This window comes from Mixophyes fleayi, chromosome 2, assembly GCF_038048845.1.
Source record: "Mixophyes fleayi isolate aMixFle1 chromosome 2, aMixFle1.hap1, whole genome shotgun sequence".
Taxonomy (NCBI): domain Eukaryota; kingdom Metazoa; phylum Chordata; class Amphibia; order Anura; family Limnodynastidae; genus Mixophyes; species Mixophyes fleayi.
Window position 1 is genome coordinate 206648117 of NC_134403.1, and position 19731 is coordinate 206667847.

Consider the following 19731-nt stretch of genomic DNA (forward strand, 5'->3'; position numbering starts at 1 on the left):
TAAATTCCCTGAAGGAAAACCTGACCATCTAGTGATCAAGAAGACCACGCTGAGATAGGAATGGAGAGCACCAGATGGGCACTCTGAGGAATCAAAATGGAGTTTAATATCTGAGCCAGGTTGTGAAAGAAACCAACTTAGAGAGCCCGAACAAGGACGTGTGAAAACCCTGGGATTCACACCAAACGCTGTACCGTTCTCAGACCAATTAGAATGGCTGAGGAACGTAGTATTCAAGGTACCAACCAGCCCCCTGCAAAGAACCTCTAGCCCTAAGATTAGGGATTGCAACGCTACGGCGCCAAGCTACACGAGCTAAAAAGTGTCTAAAGAGGCCCCGGAATTCTAAGATCTGGCCACAATGATAGGTGGAAGGGAAGTGCCACCAGCTGCCAAATGTATGAGAACCAGTACGTAATTGTAGGGAAACATTCTGGCATCTGAAAATCCCACCTAAGGGTCTCTTGATTTCAAGCAGTAAAGGCTGACCTAAACTATGAATACAGATGGCCTTGGGACTAAGTCTGGAGTGTTCAAAGGATTCACCGGGAGGTGAAAAGACATCTCCGTGGAGAGACCATTCTCCCTGGTTAACCTTTTGCCTGCTGAGACTCTCGGCCTTCCATTTATAAACGTTGGGATAAAATGGTCAATAGTATGAGAACATAACGAACTCGGGGCGCGTGTTCCCTCTAGATGCTAAAGATATGCAATAGCCGTGGCATTAACTGACAATGTCTAGAGGTTTCTTGATTAGGAACTGCTGGGCCTGACGCAACCCCTTGTGACCTGTCAGCTCCAAATCTGAACGAACAGTTCTCTTGGGAGGACCAAAATGACTTTGGAGCCTTCAGGATCCTATTAATACACCTCAACCTAACAGACTAACGCCTGTCATGACCTAGGGTCAGGTCATGGTGAATGACTGGCCTCACTACTGACTGTTTCTGGCTAACCACCACAAGAAGGATATACGAGTGAGTTAGGACAGAGTGATTATTTGTATTTACAACAACATGGGAACCATACGCTTTCTGGAGAATCTCCCTCTGGGGATGTCGGGAGTGGAGCGTACAAACGTTACTGCCTAGAACATTGGTACCCTGGTTTCCAGAAGCTTCATGCAACTGAGAAGAGAAACCTCTTTCCGCGTCAGGGGCATCCTGAGCCGAAGTGAGAGGGCCTTGCCCTCCGGTAGAAAGGATGAGGCCTAAGAAACGCATCTGCTGTGGTAGAAGGAGTGAGGACCAGGGTAGGTTCCGAAACCAGTCGTGCACTTCCAGGAACTGGATGGAGCTCTGGATAGAGTGAGATAATGGAGTCGTCCAGACAGGGTATATCGTGACTTGCTGGGTGCACAGTAGCCCTACCCTGACAGCCATTACCTAGGAAAACTCTCGAGGTGCAGTGTTCAGAACAAAGGGCAGGGCCTTGAGCCGGAACTGAAATTTCTGTCCAGCCAAAGTGTAAGAGACACCGGTGCCCCCTAAGAATTGTACATGTAAGACCTCCTTGATGTCTATTGAGGCCAGGAACACTCCTTGATTACTGCCTGCAATGACTGTCCATAGTGACTGTATCCGAAACAAGAGAATGCAGGCCTGCAAGTTTAAATGGGTCGGAAGAACCTGTCTGAATAAGGGCCAGGAGGAGGTTGGAATGAATTACCCGAGCCTCCTTGAATGTTACCAGGCCTTTAGTTTTCCTCACCTAACTGCAAATGTGCATGTACTATATGTTCCTCGAGGAGGCGTAGAGTGGACCACGCCATGCGGCACTCGACCGCAGAAAAAAAGGGGATGAAAGGATTGAGACCGTCCTTGTCGTGACCTGGTGGAGCTGATGGGAATAGAGGTACTCTTACCTCCATTGGCCCATGGATATTATTTTAACACAATCCTGGATGCCTCTGGCTAACTGCTCTGACCAAAGCTGAATGGCTTTTTGAAAACAAGCTATGACCCTGTTGGGTCTAAACAAACTACCTGACATCGCTAAAGCTGAGTGATGGCCTGTTTACACTTAATTGTCAAAGAGACCAAAAGAGAAAAACCTTTTATGAGCCCTGCACTGCGTAGGATAGCAGAGTAAGTGAACAGACTAAATTATAGGCAAGAGCCTATACCAAAGTGACCTATTTCCTAGGCACTTAGCAAAAACTGAGGTCTGAGCTGGAGAGGAGGGGCATAGTAAGGGAGGAGTGTGAGGAACTAACAAGTTGATAAGTGCCTAGAATCCTATCCCACCTACTATACCCCATTGTCTCGCAGTGTCCCCCAATGGTAGGAAAGAGAAAAAAAAGTGGTGCAGTGCTATCAGTTGACACAGGAAAGATTGCCTGCACGTGTCAAACTGAGTGGCATCCCAGCGGTAGGAGACATGTGCAAAGAGAGAGATGAAAGCAGGAGAAAACAGTCAGTCAGAGCATAGAGATGTAAAAATAATTAGAGATACAGGAGCAACACAGACAAATAAATTGATTTGGAAACTAAAGAAACTTAGCACAAGTATAAGTAATTGAAGAGTAAATTCACAGAAAGTTAAATGCAAGAGGCAAGAGTCATGCAGGATGGTATAGGCAGGGATAACACCAGATATTCAGCGAAAGCTAGAGCAATAATAAACAACAAAGTGAAGTGTAGGTGCGAGAGAGGAAAGGAAAGTAGGGGACGTAAGCAGTGGCAGGAGAGACAGTAACCATCAGAACTACAAGAAGGATTTGGTGGGATTGTCAAAAGATATATAAACAGCTTAGTACAATACTTAAATTCATATAACATTGGTTTGTGTAAATCTTGTACCTGTTTGCTGACCAGTATCATTGTCTTCTGTATTTTCTGGACTCTGAAACATAGACTCAAATATGTTTTGTTGTAACAATGAACCCAGGGCTTGACCAGGACTCTGAAATAAAAAAAATACACAACTGAAACTTTATATATTTTCTGAATATTGCTATAAATATATAGTCTCACTTAGTTTGTTGCGTCCTTAGAAATATAATACTCAGTTGATACACAGAACACTCTAGAGGTAAGCATAGATGAGTAATTTTGTCATTTAAATTATTAATTTGGCTTAAATTGAGCAATGTTTAAAATCTGGACTGATGGCGAATACAGCTGGCATAGATGTTCCTTAGCATTACAAATTGCACCTAATGAACTTTCCAGAGAGACTGTTCCTCCCCATTCTCTGTCTGATAACCATATGGCACTAGCTAAAGTAGTAGTTCCCTTCCTTGCTTGGTATACTTTGTGCCATCCAGTCACTTAATTTTAATACTTTTAAGAAGAATAAATGTATTTAAAATAATGAAACAATGTAGATACACAAACCTAGCTTACTTTTCTACTTAAAAATGTTGGAGTACCCTAAAAAAACAGTAACATTAAAGAGCAATTCATTATTGTACTAGTTGGGAAATTAAGTTTATTATTTGGTGGTAAAGTAACATTTTGTGTTGGCAGTAGACATAAATCTATTAAGTTGCTATTACAGAGAGTATTGTGACCAATGGACTGCTGTAATGTATATTTCATGAATTGTTTTTTCATAGTGTGTTGTACAGCTAAATGCAAATGTAAACATTTCAGTGACAGCACGGGTTAATGGAACTTCCTGTAACAGCTTAAAAAGTATAAACCACAAATCATCATAACTTTGTTAACGAATGCAAATACAAATGGTATTAATGTGTCATGTACAAAGCTTATTATCATCATATATATTTAAATTGAGCAATTAAATATAATTGGAGCTGATCAAGAAATAGGGCGAGTAGATAAAGACAGAGTGGACAGACAGTGTTTGTACTTTGAACATATCCCTCATTTTCTCATGGACAACGACAGCTCTCTTGATTGACAGAAGCCGGGATTGCACAGTGTCTTCATGTTGATCACCAAAATCAAAGTTAAACTTGCACTACCATCTTAAAATTTATGTTCACTTTGGCTGCAGAAAAGAGGTGTGAGCAAGAGGACCAATCAAACGCTGCAATGTCTGTCATTGGAGCTTTTCATTGGTTCTCTGCTCATACCCTCCTCTAAAGTGTCACACAGCCCTGGGATTCAGCCAGGGCTGCGAGACTAAACATAGAACCCCAGGAAAAATGGTGTCACAGATCTGCCCACAAAGCTTTGGGTAGGGCAGAGCTACAATGCTCCAGATGCCAGTGAAGCTTTAATAAAAATATATTGATGTTCCTAAATTTTCTGACTAGTGAGTTTCTGTGGAAGTCCCTCTGTGATTTCAACTATCAAATGGTTATGAATCACAGTCAAACCCAAAAACTCTAAAATATCTCAGAAGTCTACTAAACCACATAAGCACAACAGTCATTTATACTAAATTCAATTATATAAATAGATACAAATGATATGGTATTATGTGACAAATAAATGTTATATTCAGTCATAATTTATTATTCAACCCAAGCAAATAATATTAATATTGTGAAATGAGGAACTAAAAGTCCCAGACATTTTCCTTACAGAGGGGAACAAACTGCAAATTGCTGAATCTGTGGGGAGAACCAGTCTTTGGAACTAAATAGTTCCTCCAGTTTCTAAACTACAAAAAATGCAATTACATTTGGGTGGTATGTATCCCACCACTCCCAAGATAATCCTTCTTAGAAGTAGAATAATTGGAGGTCATCCAGTTCAGCACGTTTTCCAAAGTTTGTGTCCAGTACTATGGATGGGGATAAACAGCGACGTAATTTGAGGATATATTTAATAAACAGTGAGGTAATAAGATCAGACAGTAGGCATGACGCGTTTCTCAGCTAAAGTGCCGTTTCCTCTGAAGCATGAACTTGCCTGTCCAAGCCCAGTATTTAAAAATAAATTAGCCAAAAATGATGACACTTTCATTAATCACAGGATGTGTTATTTGCCATTATTATTATTTAAGTTATTATAATTATTCAGTCTTGTCATTATTATGGCTTGACTGTGATTCATAACCATTTGATAGTAAAAGCAACACCTAGCACTATTCAAAAGAAAAAAAAAGAAGAAATTATATGAAGATATTGGCAATTACAGAATCTCCTAGAGCAGCTACCAGCTACTTGTGGTAGACTTTTTCGTTCAATATTCTTTTATTTACTTTCCTATTTTTAAGCGCTGAATGGTACTTATTGTCTCTTTTTTGTCATAACCTCTGCGACTCTGCCAGAATACTTTACATTAATTACCCTATACTCTGTAACTCATGCATGATACAAAGATATCCTCTGGAAAAATGTAAGTTTTAAGGAATGTACCGAAATCTTAGTAAGTTGTAATTGCTTTGACCAGGATGACTTAACACTAGTCATATGGTTCTAACTGTCAGTTTTAAGTTGCCATTAATATACACTAGGTGCTTAAAATTACAAATAGAACTAAAAAATATAAAACAAAAACATGTTAAAATACATATAAATAGCACTGTTGCAAAACACTTACTGCGTCAACATTTTCCCGCAGTTCAGAATCAGTGGATAAAGTGCTTAAATCACTAAGACAGAGCCAATGGTTTGTATCCTGAAATATTAAAAAGAAAACAAAATACAAAACAGTTAATGTGTGTTCTCGATTACACCTTGAAGTCAGGGGAAGGCTGGTAATTGCTGGGCCATTCTTATTTACAGACAAGGGCTGGCACGGAAAGCAGAGCTTCCTTTGCTGCAGCAAATATTGCCCACAACAGTGTGTAGTCACTCTATTGCAATTATGTGACAGGTTAATGGAGCTCTGTGGCCTATACCTGCATGCACATATATGACTTTTCCAAAACTGGAAAAACAGTAAAGAGATGCAGCCATAGCTTTGGTTAGGCATGTTCACATGCTCAATACCTCGGCTATATTACCTCTACATTCCGTCAAATAATTTTAATGTAAATGTGTAAAGGTAATATTGGCCAATTGAAAATGTGCTCAGCCTATAAAGCCCTCACTCAATTACTATGTCCTTGGTTAGAGAAAAAAAAAGGATACATTTTTAATAACATTCATCTATCAAATGTGTGTGCCATTGCTCTCCATAAAAAGGTTAAATCACTACATTCTTTAAAGTGGACTTGTCACTAATACACAGAGGAAAAATCAAATTGTAGACGGTACTAATATTCTTGAGAATGTATGCAGCCTCTCAATTCACTAGGAACCAGCTGTTTATGAATATTACCCAGGCCTTATGAATATTAGTTAGCAGTACCTAAATGATGTTGCGGATTACTAGTAAATTGATATGCAAAACGCTGATTCAGCTCATAATATGGAGGTCTGAATGTTGTGCAAGTGACAAGCCCACTTTAAAGAACGTAGGGATTCCTTTTTAAATATGATTAATAATATTACACATAAAAGGAATGTTAAAACTCGTACCTCGCACACCGCATTGTTGGGGAATGCATCATCCAAGCCAGTAAGGTCATGACCTTTCATGTGACTTTTTAGGCTATACGGAGTGCTGAAACTCTTCTCACATCCATCACTGGTGCAGAAAAATGGTCTTTCCCCTGGCAACAGACATTTAAACATTGCCATCAAGATTATGTTTAAAATATGCTTTCCACATTCACACACAAGAATAGCACAATTCAACTCACCTGTATGCTTTCTGGCATGTGTTTTCAGATGATGACTTGCAGCAAAAGCTTTTCCGCAACCGTCGTGATCGCATCTGCAATGAAAAGAGCACATTTAAGTAATAAAATTATCGCATAATTCGTTAGTAAAGTTAAGGGACAAGTACACCCCAAAAAACTTTTGTGTAGGAATCAGAAAAAAAACAGAGAAGCCACCAGTGTGGCTTAATCAGTTATATTGTGGACAAGTCACACTCACAACTTGTTTTGCACCAAGGCTGTTATGCCTGGAAGACTCCATAGTTCAGTTAGTTGGGTAGAGTGTTTCTCGAAAGGGAGTACGAGAATTTAAAAACAAACAAACCCCCCCCCCCCACTATTGGACGTTATTATAGATTAATGTATATTTATTACTGAGAGTCAGGGTAAGACTGAATCAATTTATGCTCTACATTTTTAGGTTTAGTTCTCCTTTAAAGGATAAAACATTAAAAAAAGGGTATTTCTTGCTTTTCCATCAAATAACATTTAAAACCATAAGCCACATTAAAAGGAACCCACCTAAAATGTTAAAAAAAAATTGTGAAATTTACCTTATTAAAAGGGTTGTGTGGAAAAATGTAGGGGATGGACCTTTGCAAATAAAGATTAAGCCCAGCATCTCCCTTCACCCACACAGTAATAAAGGTTCTTAATTGTCATGTAGGTTAAAAACACACATTTAGCCTAGGCTCAACCAGTTCACGGACCTTATATGGCCAAGGACACTTCAATTTGCTAGGTATTGTGTCTTCAGAACAGCAGCCAGACTCAGTGGAGCCAAGTAGCAAACTTGTGGATGGGAGTATACCAAGTTTCAACCTTCTGATAAGATTAGTCAATAGGATGCCTCCCTCATGAAAAGAGCCATATTATGGGGATCCCAAGACATATCCTGTCCGAGGTCTATGGTTCTTACTGGGATTAAGCAATTGGAGGTAGGAGCCAATTCTCTGAGCAACATTTGCACAGGGATACAAGTAGTGTTGGGTCAAGGTCTTACTTGCCAGTGTGGGTCTGCGAGATGCTCACAAAGCGATAAGAGGGGACAAGTGAATTAGTAGATGAGGTTACCAGAAAGCCACTTTTGTGTGCGTGGCAATATCCCCAGTGTGTGTATTCTAAGGCCAATTTAAGAAAATTGTATATTTTGTTAGTTTAATGCTCGACACCTTGCTCCCTGAATAAACACTTGTTTCTTTACATTGACTGTTTGAACATGTGTTCATACCCATGTCGAGAAACCCATTGTCCATCATCCCTAGATCCACCTTGATTGGGTGGTCGCTACATAAAACAGATAATTTAATGGAATTTAAGTTGAGAGTCCTGATTGCAGGAGCGGCTAAGCGTTGTACGAGTACAGTAGTAAGGGCATATTCACTCAATTGTGACTGAAGCAGACCTGCATGCAGACATATGTAGGAAGTGTATCTGTTGCGGGTGGCGGAGGACTAGTGCAACAAGATGTAATGATGATGACGATGATGAGCAGAACTTACCAGGTGTTTGAACGCCTAATGTTTGTATTTAAATTTCACTTAATTTAATTGTATTTGTACTTAATTATAGTTGATAATGTAAATGCAACTTTTATCATTAAAACGATATACACATTATATATTATATTGAAATAATAGTAAGTGCGCAAGTCACATTGCCCTAATACTGTCAAGCCACATTTCTACGTTTTCTCTACATTAAACTTATTGCTCCTGACGTACATGCTATTGTTGTAGAGCTAGAGGCATCGTGAGATGGGTCTGACTGAGCATTTGCATGTGAATAACCTTTTTCACACAAGCGTCTCTGACTGCTAACATTTGGGGCTCCAATGGAGCCAACTCTACATAAAGCCCTTAGTGAGATATCAGATTGGCAGCAGTAACTGAGACTGGAGATGAGTGCATGTGCTTTAGTAGTTTCAGCAATGAGGCAAAACTGTATGTGAAAAATAATTTTTGATGCTTTTTAAAGGAAGGATGCATGACTTTGTTAGGGACTGAATGTTTGAGGCAAAGGACAGAACAGAATTAAGTGACCCCAAGACAAGAATGGACCTACCTGAAAGGTTTCTCCCGGGTGTGGGTTCGTATATGCTTCCGTAGGTCACTGTGAGTAGTGAAATATTTACTGCAGCCCTCTGTCACACAATTAAATGTTTCACCAGTGTGAAGTCTTTTATGCGCTCTCAACCTGCAGAAACAAAAGTTATTCCAGCACCTGCAAGCCGGACAGCTTGTCTGAGAATCTCAAATGCAAGATGATAAACAAAAACCACATATCCCCTCTTCAACCCGTCCTCCCCACACCAGTTACAAAAACATGCCATTGATAAAGTTGTATACTCTGTTTTCTTTAAAACAGCACTTCACCTGCTGAAGTAATAAAACAGGTTTTTCTGCATAGAGAAAAAAATGCTAATTTGTGCAATTGAAAATAAGTATCTAAATGTATTTAGACCATTCAGCAATACAAGACTAACTTGAAAGATTGAGGGATAGGGAGGTTATCAGATCTATTTTGGAATAATGTAAAAAAAAAAAAAAGCAAAGAAAAGAATTTCTATATGAAGTCAGAAAGGAGGTAGGAGACTGGAAAGGACATGTGTGAGCCATGAGAATTGTATTTATCTCCATACACATTAAATGACTGCATCTAACAAACAGAATTGTAAGGCGATTATAGTTTATAGTCAGTTTATTCAACATTCATGAACTTATTCCCAGACAGCAGAGTAATTATGTTATCATGGATGTAGAAAAATGATGTATGTGCATCCATTAGACTATTTCAAAACTAAAGATGGTGCTTTTGGTGTTCAGAAATTGGCTGAACTCTCCCAATAAAAATATGTGTTTAAATACATGTGTTTTGACGATCATGAAGAAGTGAGAAAATACATTTCACCAAATACTGTGATATATAACAGTAATGCAGTGGCTTTAAGTTTCTATTAACAAATTGGTACATTCTGAGATCATGAGATCAGAATGCTAGGGAAAACCTTACCTGTAAAGTGTGTTAAAAGCCTTTACACAGCCTTGGACATCACATTCAAATGGCTTTTCCTTAGTGTGTACACGAACATGAATCTTGAGACTGTATGAAGTGAGAAACGCCTTCCCACAACCCTCTTGGTTGCAGACAAATGTATATTCTCCTCTGTGTGTTTTCTGGTGAGTACGTAGATTTCCTGCTGTACTGTATGTGCGAAGGCAGCCTTCAAAAGTACACTGATAACGCTTTATCTGTAATACAATTACATGACACCATAAGTTACCTCCTCCCTCTCCCTAACTATTATGGTAATAATTGGCATAAGTCAAGTCATTGGTAAATAAAATATGTTGGACAAGGAAAGATGAGAAAGCAAAGTTTCTGAAAATGAAGGTGCACTAAATCCTCTGGTTGATAATATTCATGATTACCATCCTTTAAAACATAACTTTTATTAAGATATAACCTAAAAGCGAAATATACTCAAATATAACTAATAAAATCCCATGGAAATAAATTAAAAGGCTGGATGCACTCAATATAGTACCTATATAATCCCACTATAAGTTGCCTTGATGAAGCAACAGCGAAACGCGCGTCGGCATTTTAGCTGGATACACTTATCATTTATACTAGAGGAGTTTGTTCATGCAGCTATCCCTGTAAGCCCAGAGTTAGAGGGAAAACCTAGTAGGCAGATAGCAATACACTCCCCATAACAGAAATTCATTCTGCGATAGCGCTTCTGAGATACTTTATGCTATGGAGTGTGCTGCAGGGTAGACTGCATATTAACCATTTGTTGATCTGCAGGAATAAGTTAGAAGAGATTATATACCAGCGTCTGTGATCAATGTAGGAGATAATTGGGATTTACCATCTAATCCTACCTTACCTGCTAGCTGGATTTTATTGGGCTTTTTATAGTCTGCTATTTAACAGACTTAATACAAGAAACATATTACAAATACCGTATTTGCCGGCGTATAAGACGACTGGGCGTATAAGACGACCCCCAACATTTCCACTCAAAATTATAGAGTTTTTTATATACTCGCCGTATAAGACTACCCCCTCTTCCGCACACCTTCCACACACACACTGTATTAAATCACTGGCCCCCACACACGCTGTATTAAATCACTGGCCCCCACACACGCTGCATTAAATCACTGGCCCCCACACACACTGCATTAAGTCACTGGCCCCCACACACACTGCATTAAGTCACTGGCCCCCACACACACTGCATTAAGTCACTGGCCCCCACACACACTGCATTAAGTCACTGGCCCCCACACACACACTGCATGAAGTCACTGGCCCCCACACACACACTGCATTAAATCACTGGCCCCCACACACACTGCATTAAATCACTGGCCCCCCCACACACACTGCATTAAGTCACTGGCCCCCCCACACACACTGCATGAAGTCACTGGCCCCCCCCCACACACACACACACTCATATATGCTGATCACACACACACTCATATGCTGATCACACACTCTGCATTGACATGACATAACATAAAACAAACATAACATGACACATACTAATAACACTTACCTTCTTCTGCTGTCACTCTCCTCTGTCCCCCTCCTGTCACTCTCATCTGTCCCTCTCTCCCTTTGCCCCCTCTACCGCGCCCCAGCCATAAAAAAAAAAAACCAGAAACACTTACCAATCCGCGCGGCGCCGGGACCCAGCATCCTCCTCTCTCACGCAGCCTGTCACTGATATATGACAGGCTGCGTGAGAGAGGAGGATGCTGGGTCCCGGCGCCGCGCAGATTGGTAAGTGTTTCTGTTTTGTTTTTTTTATGGCTGGCCCGCGGCACCCCTGAGACCCCTGAGTTTGGCACCCGGCGTATAAGACGACCCCCCCACTTGGAGGCATGTTTTTCAGGTCAAAAAAGTCGTCTTATACGCCGGCAAATACGGTATATGTACATTCATGCCTATTATGGCATATGTTTCTTTATATAAAATCTGACTTTTTCACATCTGCATGTTTATCAAACTACTATACCTCTGTACCATATAACTTCTAGTGGGATTATATAGGTACTATATTGAGTGCATCCAGCCTTTTAATTTATTTCCATGGGATTTTATTAGTTATATTTGAGTATATTTCGCTTTTAGGTTATATCTTAATAAAAGTTATGTTTTAAAGGATGGTAATCATGAATATTATCAACCAGAGGATTTAGTGCACCTTCATTTTCAGAAACTTTGCTTTCTCATCTTTCCTTGTCCAGATTATACTTTGAGTTTCAAGGTTGCACCCCTATTACTAATCCAGAATCCTTATAAGGAGGTATTTATAGGGATATGTGTATTGACACTGGGTAAAATCCTATAGTAGGTGCGCTGGTACAAATCTCTGCCATATAAATAAAATATGTTATAAGGATTTAGTCCTCACTTAGACGGTACTTAGTCTAAAACACAGCATGGGTTTTGTACATCCCATTCAATTAACAAAGATAGTTTTTGCAACTAAACGATTGTTCAAACATTATTGCTTCCGGAAGGGGCCTTGCCGCCAAAACGGAATTCTTTATTTTCCAATACTGGATTAAATTACCCCAAAAGGAGATTTTCTTACTCAATGTTTGTGCGCAGCCTTTTAAATCATGTTGTTATTTCTTTGGGACCTATGGAAGTTATCTCCGCATCGGCTTGCACCAGTGAAAATTGTGAGTGATTTAAGCAGTACACTACGGCTGTCCATAATATTGCTCACTTCAGCAAAGAATCACTTCCAGTTCTGGGACGTCATGTAGCATGTTTAAGTTAAACCTCTTCCCTATTCTCCAGAATCAGTTAGACAAAACTTGCACTGTGCAATGAAAGGGCTATACATTATTTTAGCACTGGGGTCATGAGTTCAATTCTCAACCATGGCCTTATCTGTAAGGAGTTTGTATGTTCTCCCCGTGTTTGCTTGGGTTTCCACCGGGTGCTCTGGTTTCCTCCCACACTCCAAAAACATACTGGTAGGCTAATTGGCTGCTAACAAATGGACCCTAGTCTGTGTGTGTGTGTTAGGGAATTTAGACTGTAAGCTCCAATGGGGCAGGGACTGATGTGAGTGAGTTCTCTGTACAGCGCTGTGGAATTAGTGGCGGTATATAAATAAATGATGATGATGAATTCAGATAAATTATATGGGAGATATGTTGTAATTTAAAATAAATGGCATTTAGTAAAATTACACAAACTGACAATACTTTTTGAAGTGTGTCTTATTGCACTACACAACAACGGTGGTCCAAATTCAGTTTATTGATCACCAGAATAAAACAACCCCTGCTCACGTGTAAAATTCTACTGTCCAATAACAGTCCACCTCTCCTGTGAAACACTGTGGTTTATCATTAATGACCCATTCTCTTGTTGTGCAAGTGAGAAAAATACTGCAAAGGGAGAAATAGTTGAGGAAAGAAAAAAAAAAAAGTGTGCACAAACAGCCTTTCATGACACTGTACAACGATTTGCTAGAGGCAAAGAAAATGTAGATGAAGTTATGTAAAACACAAGCTACGACTGAACTTCTCACAGTCAAATAAAAGGGAGAAATATCCACTTTTACATTTCAATCCTCTTTCATAACAGGATGGAAAATAGAGAGTCATGGGACTGTTATCACTCACAAGACCCCCCCCCCCCCCTCTCATTATAGCAGTGTCATGCTATTCTCAGGATGCAGCACCCTGTATATTTGGCAATCAAGTATAATTTGGTTTATACTACAGCCAGCGATGGAAATAGTGGGGATATTTCATTGCACTTCAACTATTTTGCTAGTGGTGGTGAGGAATAAATAAAAAGGAACAAATGTTTCACTCCTTTAAGCAGATAACTTGCAAACTACAAGTGTTTATTATTACTGTTTAAACACATTTTTTATGCAACAAATACAAAACAAAACACCAGAACACTCATAATTGTGACCCAATGGAAGCTGGGAATGTAATACTATTAACAAAATGGACAAAAGAACTAGCTTTCACACTTATTCATAACTCACTTTCTATCAGAATCGGTTTGTTGAGAACCTGCCCTGTTTGAACAGGTGTTCTCCCTTCCCTATCTTACTAAGCATAACGTTTCATATTCACAAATGAAGCTTTATATTTGTGATAAAATGTGACTGTTAAAAAAATATGTCTTTAGTTATGGGGTATTTATGTAAGATGAAAACAGATTTCTTTAATTTGGAAGAAATTATGTACAAAGACAACAGAGCTCATTGCCCAAAAAACACACACCTTCTGAGAAGAATAGGTGCTGGCAGCATCATGCTGTGGGGCTGGTTTCCTCAGCTCTAGTCAGAGTAGAGGGCATAATGAATAGCTCCAAATATCTAGATATTTGGCACAAAACCTGCTAAGCTCTGTCAGAAAGCTGAAGGTAACAGTCCAAAACACACACACACAAGTAGACTAACAAATGACTTCAGAAAAGGAAGATCAAAGACCAGACCTCAATCCCATTGAAAATGTATGGAATGGCCTAAAGAGGACTGTAAACAGGAGATCCCCTTGCAATTTGATGGATATTGATATTTTTTGCAGGGAACAATTTCAAAGTCCAGGTGTGTGAGACATTCAAAAGAAAACTCACTGCTATAATAAAAGCAAAAGGTGCTTCCAAAAAGTATTAGTTTGAGGGGTATGCACACTTATGCAACCATGGCATTGTCTTTGTTTATTTTAACTTATTTTTCTTAAAAATTGTCTCTGTTTTTTCACTTTAATTTTGTGGGTTGCAAGGTCACATCAAAGGTTTGACATTATTTATCTTGATTTTAGGCTTCACAAGACAAACACCTGCAATTTCAACAAGTGTGTGTAGACTTTTTTTTTTTACATTTACTGTATATATGAACAAATAATTTAACAATAAAAAAAATTCACAGTGCTTTTGTGAATAGTTTCATATGTTATCACCACATACATCAAAATATATATTTAATGGACATTACGCACAATCCAAATACAATGGTAAACCTTTCGTTTGCAATATGTTGCCCTGGCTACGTTAGGTGTGCCAAATGGAACAACTTCTTGAATAAAAAGGTGTAGTCCCAAAAAAAACAAAACAAAACTTTCAGCCACCATTTTACATTTTTGGAGAATCCTTACTTCTAACAATTATGAAAAAACAGCAACAACCAGAGAGCAGGGGTGTTCCTATGGCTGGGTACACACTACAGGCTCTTCAGCCGACTATCTGGCCAATCACATGATAAATGACCATTCGGCCAAATATTGCATTAGTGCTCCAACGACAAACGATTATCGTTCCACAGCATATCATTTGATTTCATTTTTAAACTGGACAAAAAATCTCATTCAACGATAGAACAATGTCATTCCAATTCTGCAGTGTATATACACCCACGACCGCATTGTCCATAGATCTCTATGGAGTGTGCAGAGTTGTTATCTATTCGGCCCATGGTTTCGACAGATAAAGAGCACAGATCTGAAGGTAAATCGTGTAAAAACGTGTTTAGTGTGTACATGTGAATCGGCATACTGATATGGACTTTTTTCAGTCATTTGTAAAATCGTTAACTATATTGCATCAAGAAAAAATTTCTGTAGTGTGTACCCAGCCTAAGGGGGGGAATTCAATTGACCTCGTTGTTTGTGAGAACAACACGGCCCGTGCACTATTACCATTAGTACGGTAACTTTAATGCAGATTTTTGCTCGCAGAGCTGTGAGCAAAAATCCCCGTTCAAATTACCATACTAACAGTAATAATGCACACTATTACCATAGTAACAGTAATAGTGCATGGGCATTATTGTTCTCACGAACATCAAGGTCAATTGGATTCCCCACTAAGGGCTAGATTTACTAAGCTGCGGGTTTGAAAAAGTGGGGATGTTGCCTATAGCAACCAATCAGATTCTAGCTTTCATTTATTTAGTACATTCTACAAAATGACAGCTAGAATCTGATTGGTTGCTATAGGCAACATCCCCACTTTTTCAAACCCGCAGCTTAGTAAATCTAGCCCTAAGTCTTTGAGACAATAGTTATGGCCCTACAACAAAGCTCACAATATACAAGACTGCTCCCTAATATGCACATGCCATAAAAATTACAATGACTCTAACAGAGGACATTTCTGTTTATTATAGATATGCCGATATTAGAAACCCACAACAAACACGTATGTCTCAAACATTGCATTAAATCCTATTATTATGCAATATTGTCAAATATTTATTTTTGAATAAAGAAAAAAAAAAAAAAAAAGAAATTTCTTTGCAAATGATTATGTCAAATACACCCATGTTGATTGTTACTAATGTAATTAGCTGGTAGGGCACATCCAAGAGCCTGGATGGACATAAAACTGACCTTGTAAATTGTGAATTATGAAATATGGCTAGATCAAGGGCAACAGTGATCCTCATGTTTTTGGCAGCAGACTGTGTATATTAACTGGTCGAAGTTAGAAATCCCACAATTCCCCCGAATCTGTAGATGGGGTTTATACCCAAAATTTTAGGGTTTGTCTTTTCCCTTCTTATTATTGTACCTGCCTACTATTCTAATCTGATTTGGTACACCTTGCACTGTAATTAAGTATATGAGAACCTTGTGATGTGTACATTTGTTACTTGTAAACTCTGAGTGGGTGTGCCATTACTAATTGTGTGTTATAAAGAAGAAGCTTTTAAAATATGCCCCTCTATCTTGAATGGAGAACACGGAAATGAAAGCCACTAGCTATAATAACCATGCTTTTTCTAGAGTATTTTACACTATTAAACACATTTAAAGGAGTATGGGGGTTGAAACCTATTGGCACCTTCATCGTCTTTTGGATGTTGCCTTCTCTGTTTACTCACGTTCACATGAATGCCAGGGGGTCAGTGTAATGTCCTCCATTGAGCCACCTCTGCCCGCAAGTGTGATTACCACCAGCTTTTCTCAACATCAGTGGCTAACCAGCCTTAGAAACTTTTGTCTTATGATATTCTTGAAAATGAATGAAAGCTTTGAAGGCCAATGACTACTTATAAGAGATTAAGGAGGAAGGACAGGTATAGGCAGCGGCATAGAATAGTATATAATTCCAGGTATCCCAAGTAAAGCTTGGTGTTCGACAACTACATATCCTTTCTTTTTAGGACATGAGATTTAGAATTATAATTTGTTACCCAACTGGATAACATAAGTTTTGCATATTACATTTCCCTTCTCAGCTCTCCTTTAAATTTTTTATCTACAAAAGATTTGAATGCTCCATAACTTAGTACTGACTGCATCAACCTGGACTAAGTTAACACAGGGTTTTTTTTTTGGTTTTTTTTTTTAACTTCAATTATTTGAGCCCAAGTTAGTTTGGACAGCAAGTGAGTGCTAAGTTTAGGGCATAACAATATTTCTGGTTGATGTCTCTGCTAGATGCCAGTGTAGGCCCTGCAGTGCTTAGATTGTGAGAAAGGATACCATTACTTACGAGTTATGTGACTATGATTCAGTGTTGTGTAGGTCTTATACACAATTTTGGTCTTATTAAAGTGTTAATTTTAAGACGCACAATTCACCCTCTACCCTTCTTTAGAGTGAGTGTTAAAATGAAGACAGATGTTGACAGCGTTTATATTTAACACTGCATATATGTGTGTATCAATCCCCTGCACAGGGGAGATGAGTGCATCTAATTTTAATAGTGTTCAAGGCATATAGGTCAGTGTACGACCTGCATATAATGAGGTGCCCTTGATGCAGAGATGCAGGCTTAACTGTTTTTTGATCAAAATATGAATATCTCACGTTTTCACTTTCCTGTACACACACATATATGCAGTGATAAGGATAAGCACGGACTAAAATAGCCTTTTTGAGTGTTTAAAATGGATGACAAATACCTTATTACATTTTAATTATATAATTTGTGGTGGTGTGTTTTGCAATGGCAAACATACTTGATCAGCCTGTTGTATTTGAGCACAAACAACCCAGCGCCATAGATGTTTGTCAAATTTTTGTTGACGTGTCTTTAATTTGGTGGAACGTAATACTTAACTTTGTGAACTCTTAAAATGATGCCTGTTGCTATATTTGACAAAATATTATTGAAGTAAAGATCAAAATATTGTGCTGCGGAACAAGGAACGATTTCTGCACATGTATTTATACAAACATATAAACCAATTTCCTAAAAATGTAATCCAATAACAGTAAAGATTAAGCCAGTTGGACATAAAGGTGTTAGGGGTTTGTGTGACATTTTGGGCTCCTATTACCTAAATATGTTAGACTGTAGATTAACGATGCAGCATTTTACTCCCAATCTACTGATGTGCTGTTGCAACATTTGTTTATCAAGAAAAACTACAGACACAAACGTCAACAATTCAACCAGAAACATTACGTGCGGCAGAATATTGGTGTACTATTTAATAAGAAGCTTTTCAATGGTACTTGTTTGTTTCCTAAAAGATTATGTTTTTCTATATGGAACCTACCTCTCTTTGCTTGGTTTCTGGGCACTCAGAGTGTAAAGTAAGTGTAGCTCCTTCGATATTCCTGGGCATGGGAGTAGAGCCAGGATTAATTGTAAAATGGATCTGATCTGGTGAAATGATGTGCTGAACATATCCTTGAGACATTGCATCCTGTTCAGGCATAAGCAAGAGACCTTCCTCATTAGCAGCATCAAGGAAAGGTAAATTAGTTCCAACATTGCTTTCATCTTCCTCGTCATCATCATCTTCCTCTGACGGCTGATGGTCCTGTTCTATGAGCACAGTTGTTGTATCATAAATTGTGCCAGATTCCCGGCCCCCTTTGTCCAAGAACCACTTCCTCATCTTCTCATCTGGGCCCATATCATCCTCCTCCAGAGACATTAGGGCTAGTTCTGGGCTGTTTTCACCCATGATTAAAAAAATATTCTTACAAAGCTTGTAAAGGTTGACTGTCTTACAATAAGAAAAATAAAAAATATGTCACAAGACATTTACATGGCAACAGCAATATAAAAACAAAGAACAGTTTAGAAAATGTTTCCAAAAAATCATGTTCAGAATTGTAAGGGAATGTCGCGTCTTATTCACGTTTTTGTTGTTTACAATCCAAAATAGTGGAGAATGCTTTTTTAGTTTTTCATCACACATTAAATAAAATATGTGCCTTTTATTTTGTAGCAAAAATGAGATTTACTTAGTTTATGCTACCTGTGACCTATGTATGCGTTAAAAATGAACCTAAATTATCTATAGCTAAGTTTAACGCAGTGTTTATCTTTTTCCTTCATCAAAAACAATTCTTTTACATATACCCAAGCAGGGATACTTTCACATGACAGATTCTGCATGAAGAAGAAACTGACAAAGGACATAGTGATACGGGATATTTCGGATTTGTTTCCCAAGGACTATACACAGTAGAAGAAAGAAACGTTCTGATCAGTAACTTGTGCTGAGGGTTGGGAGGTGTGTTCCCCGGTATCGCCACATGTGTTGCTGGAAGAGTGTGTCAGGGGCTCACGACAGATCTAGTAACAGAAGACTGAGGGATCCCACGTCCATCGGGCGGTCGCTCCTCTCCATAGAGATTGCTATGTACTCCTGCAGGGGCTGAGCTGGTGTAATCGGTGTACAGGGAGGTGGCACCCCGGTAACCGTGGCCTCTCTTGGCCCCAAAGAGCAAGCTGCGAGCGGAGCTAAAGTGTCTCTCGCCGCTCCGGAGCAGTGACCACAGGTACAGACTGGCAGCCGAGACAGACGTTAATTTCTGGCCTTTTCCCGGTGCCCTCAGCTCATGCCCGAAAAGCGCCACTTCCTGATCCGCTTCCCCTCCTGGATGCTGGGAGATACGGGTAACCAAAAGGGACAAACTACCTGCGGTCAATTGACTAGGTCATGTGATAGAAGAGAGAACCCGTGACGAGAGGCACATCATGTGACGTGATTCGTCTCCCTGGCAACATGGAAGATGAAATGCGAACACAGCGCCCCTATAGGAGCTTCTCACACAGGACATACTTTTTTTTTTTTTTTTTAAAAAATAAATCTAAATTCCAGCAGCACTGACTGAACATTAACAGTGGACACGGCCT

General features: G+C 39.1%; 1 protein-coding gene across 2 annotated transcripts in view; it reads right to left on the bottom strand.

The window, feature by feature from the left end:
* Positions 1 to 19516, bottom strand: part of MTF1 (metal regulatory transcription factor 1) — a 24847-nt gene extending 5331 nt beyond the window's left edge. The window contains exons 1-7 of one of the 2 annotated variants that reach the window (XM_075195400.1): positions 18137 to 19516; positions 9637 to 9875; positions 8689 to 8820; positions 6607 to 6680; positions 6383 to 6516; positions 5460 to 5537; positions 2802 to 2904 (exon numbers count right to left, since the gene is read on the bottom strand). In XM_075195400.1, coding sequence (XP_075051501.1) covers positions 2802 to 2904; positions 5460 to 5537; positions 6383 to 6516; positions 6607 to 6680; positions 8689 to 8820; positions 9637 to 9875; positions 18137 to 18550 — 1174 coding nt within the window. In that variant the 5' untranslated portion in view covers positions 18551 to 19516. The remainder of the gene's footprint in view (positions 1 to 2801; positions 2905 to 5459; positions 5538 to 6382; positions 6517 to 6606; positions 6681 to 8688; positions 8821 to 9636; positions 9876 to 18136) is intronic. The other variant, XM_075195399.1, reaches the window with a different exon arrangement.
* Positions 19517 to 19731: the final 215 nt, after the last annotated feature.